A 4355-nucleotide genomic window follows, 5' to 3' on the forward strand; every position below is an offset into this window, starting at 1 on the left:
TAGTATTACTTATGACATCTAAAGTTCTTACAACACAGACTTGTTACAAAGTGTGTACTGTATTTGTTTTCATCCAAGTTAGTATTACTTATGACATCTAAAGTTCTTACAACACAGACTTGTTACAAAGTGTGTACTGTATTTGTTTTCATCCAAGTTAGTATTACTTATGACATCTAAAGTTCTTACAACACAGACTTGTTACAAAGTGTGTACTGTATTTGTTTTCATCCAAGCTAGTATTACTTATGACATCTATAGTTTTTACAACACAGACTTGTTACAAAGTGTGTATTGTATTTGTTTTCATCCAAGTTAGTATTACTTATGACATCTATAGTTCTTACAACACAGACTTGTTACAAAGTGTGTACTGTATTTGTTTTCATCCAAGTTAGTGTTACTTATGACATCTATAGTTCTGACAACACAGACTTGTTACTAGGTGAATTTTTCATTGTTTAGAAGTTAGAATTCTTGTGAAAAAAAGATGTCTTTTGTATTGTTGCTTCCCAAAATGACTATATAAGTAACACATTATAAAAACGTTTTCAAAATAGGCATCACTGTTTAAAAATGCTAAAATGTGAACTTAAGTGTAAACTTTACAATATTTTTTCTAAGTATGAATATTACTAATTACAGCTATCTAAGCTTAATTTTAAAAATTTGAAATGCTTTTAACTGATTTATTTTTGTCACTTGCATTACTAGAAATAAAGATAAAATAAGCTTTAAAATTGCTGGATTATGACCCAACTGGGCTGATCATTTACAGAATAAGTTAGCATTATATTAACATTGTTTGAATTACTTAGATTATTTTAGTACTACTTACTATATTAGAAGGCCCTCTTTAATAACAACAAAAAAAAAAATACTGAAAATTTGGTTACCGTGTTACATATCTAACTTTTAAAAAGTTAACTGGTATCATACGATTGTAAAAATGAAGCATTAATACATTTAGTATGAAGTTAAACATTGTTACTTGTTAACAAAATATAATATTATTTAAATTGACTTTCTAGTTTTGTTCTTATTCATTCCCTAATGGTTTTTAAACTTCATAAAACAATGTTATAAATAACAAAAGTTTTATTTTACAAATCAAATTGATTTTATTCTAATGTTTATGCTGTTTGATTTTAAATCTAGGCTACTTCAAGAATAACAGGTCTGGAAAATATTACACAGTACTGTTGCAAAAGGTTACTGATAAGTGAATAAATATTTTATTGTTTTTAAATGTTAAACAATGTAGTTCCACCGTGTCTACGACACATATTCATGTACAAGGTTTAGGATTAAAAAAAGTAACTCACAGAAAAGAGGTAATAAGGTAAACAAACGATCTGTTACAGTTACGGAAGTAGTTGCAACAAGTAGTAAGAAAAATTAACTATAAACAGAGAAGGAGTAGCATTCACAGAAATGTTGTAACATAGTGTAACGACGACAACTTTACTTGTTTATAAAAGGAGTAAAACGTATAACTTTACAAAAGCAGTTGAGCAAGAAGTATATGCAGAAGGAATAGAACTCAGAGAAAAGTTGTAACATGGAGTAACAAAAACAGCTCTAATTATTTATAAAATGAGTAAAACATATAACTTTATAAAAACAGTTGTTACTTCTTGCTACCAAAACAAATGTAACTTTCACAATTTATACCTGTCAAGTCCATTCTCTGAATCTGATCAAAGGTTTTTGGTTCTTCAGCAACGAATGGTTCAGGCATTAAAGGAACTTCATATGCCAACAGACTACCTCCTGTTGTTATTCTTATCTTTTGATCATCGAGGAATAAACTCTGTGAATGAATATTAACAGGATCACCACCCTAATAAAGCCTGACTGGATAGCAGATAAACCTTCTCTCTCTCAAACCATCATGTTACTTTTACACTTTTTATTTTTGTTTTTCAGAAAAAATACATCAAAGTGCTAACCCTAGATCTTTAAACACGTCAAGACAATTTATTTTTATGAATTTCTTTCCAAAATTCAGAACTCCATTCGACACTGAAAAATGTTACCAGATTTCACATTTCTTTAACCCACATCCCCCATTCAGCACTGAAAAATGTTACCAGATTTCACTTTTTTTTAACCCACATCCCCATTCAACACTGAAAAATGTTACCAGATTTCACTTTTTTTAACCCACATCCCCATTCAACACTGAAAAATGTTACCAGATTTCACTTTTTTTTAACCCACATCCCCACTCAACATTGAAAAATGTTACCAGATTTCACTTTTTTAACCTACATCCCCATTCAACACTGAAAAATGTTACCTGATTTCACTTTTTTTTAACCCACATTCGCATTCAACACTGAAAAATGTTACCAGATTTCACATTTTTTTTTCCACTGATTTTCAGGGCATACTTTTAATACTTGTTTAACTTGGTAAGACCATCTTTTTGAAATAATGACAGTATTTTTTGCAAGTAACTGTTTCAATAGGTAAAGATCAGTAACAAATAGAAATAACTGAGGAAAATAAAACAAGTTAAGACATTATTGGATATATAAAACGGAACTTTCTGATTAATAACACAAGCCAGCCTAGCATCTTTTAGTACCAATCCTAGGATGGTCAACAGGGATACTATTCCAGAAACCAGTGATTTAGGGTTATTTCAATAGATTTGGATGAAAAAAGCTCAGCACAACTTATAAAACAAAACAACAATTAAATATTAACTCATTAACTGTGGCAGGAGCAGCTCAGTTGCCGTTTTCTGACTCGCAGATAAAACTGAGTTGTCATCAATCACAATAAAATGGTAATTATTGTCATTCGAATAGAGTTATAGTTATATATGTGCAACTGACAGATATTTCTGTCAATCGCAGCTGAGCCATAGAACTTCAATGACGGAAATATCCGTCATCCGCAGTTAATGATATTTGACATGATGAAATCTATATGGATTATTCTATGGTGTTACCATACTGGGTATTATATCATCCTTCTTATATTTACTCTTCATTGCAGAAATGGCATTTTTAATTTGTAATTCATCATGCATTTCCTTCAATTCCAACTCTGCATATTTGGGCTTCACTGTGCCATTAGTTTCACAAAATACTGAAACTAATTATTTTTTTATAAATGATTCCAATCCTACTTTTCGAAGATAACGATACTGTTCTGCCCATTTCTTTAACGTTTTGCCGTGAATGTAGTAATCAGTTGACGAATCTCTGATTCAGTTTGTATGTCAAATTGATCGGGATATCTCCAGATAAGTTTTTCCCTCATCGGACACGGTCCCAAGGTTTAGCTTAATAATTATACTTAAACCATCACATTCACAACCACACTTAGAAAATTTCAAGCATGTTTCACTGCTACATCGTTTGACTTTACACTTAGAAGTTAACTTCTCCATGTTGGCTCTCATGGTCTCGGGTCCGATCCAGCAACCTAGGCCTCAAAAATAGTGCCACACATGTTTTTGTCTAATCAAATGAACTCAAACCTTTCCAGAATGATTCATTTCTTTGGATCTACATCAAGATGCCAGGCTGGCTTTTGTGGCAGGTGTTAAAAACAAGTTTCTAGTCTTAGTTTATTCTTTTATATTTTTAATAGTTCCTTTCTTTGTAGACAAGAGATTGTGTGAACAGATGAGACAAGGATTATACTGTTATTAGAGCAAATACAACAATTATAGTTTACTATAAAAATAACTACTGAATACATTTACACGATTTCAGAAATACAACAAAAAAATGAAACAAAGAAAAAAGTATTTTGTATTTTAGTTTCAATAAAATTTTTAAAATTCACTGCCTAAAATATGATACAACTATTAAATCAAACTTTTTATTTTTTTAAAACACAAACTAAATATTATGTAGAAAGTATGTACCCAATTTCATGCAGTTAGGTTAAACATTTTAAGTGAGAGAACATAACAAACAGGAGTATACAATGTTACTCTGCCAGCTAAGATAGGGTTAAAAAAACTAAAATATGGAGCATTCTGACAATTAAGAATTAGTGCATGACTAAAAACTGTTTACAAAAATCTCAAGTTATGTTCTGACACCCAACAATAAAAAAACATGACTAAGTCCTTCAAAAGACCCTAATGTGTGTTCTTACACCTGACAGAAAGACTGAGCATGACCTTAAAGTATTTTACAGAGATCCTAAGGTATGTTCTAACACCAAAAAGAAAGACTAAGAATGACCTTAAGTCCTTCACAAAGATCCAAAGCATGAGCTTAAGTCCTTCACAAAGATCCTAAGGTATGTTCTAACACCATGACAAAGCATGAGCTTAAGTCCTTCACAAAGATCCTAAGGTATGTTCTAACACCAAAAAGAAAGAC

The 4355-nt window shown here is 30.8% G+C and overlaps 1 protein-coding gene across 1 annotated transcript in view; it reads right to left on the reverse strand.

The window, feature by feature from the left end:
- Window positions 1-4355, reverse strand: part of LOC106467205 (ubiquitin carboxyl-terminal hydrolase 32-like) — a 129109-nt gene that overhangs the window by 23690 nt on the left and 101064 nt on the right. Inside the window, exon 25 of the mRNA XM_022395332.1 lies at window positions 1675-1813. Coding sequence (XP_022251040.1) covers window positions 1675-1813 — 139 coding nt within the window. The remainder of the gene's footprint in view (window positions 1-1674; window positions 1814-4355) is intronic.

Source organism: Limulus polyphemus, unplaced genomic scaffold (assembly GCF_000517525.1).
Source record: "Limulus polyphemus unplaced genomic scaffold, Limulus_polyphemus-2.1.2 Scaffold2527, whole genome shotgun sequence".
NCBI classification, from domain to species: Eukaryota; Metazoa; Arthropoda; class Merostomata; order Xiphosura; family Limulidae; genus Limulus; species Limulus polyphemus.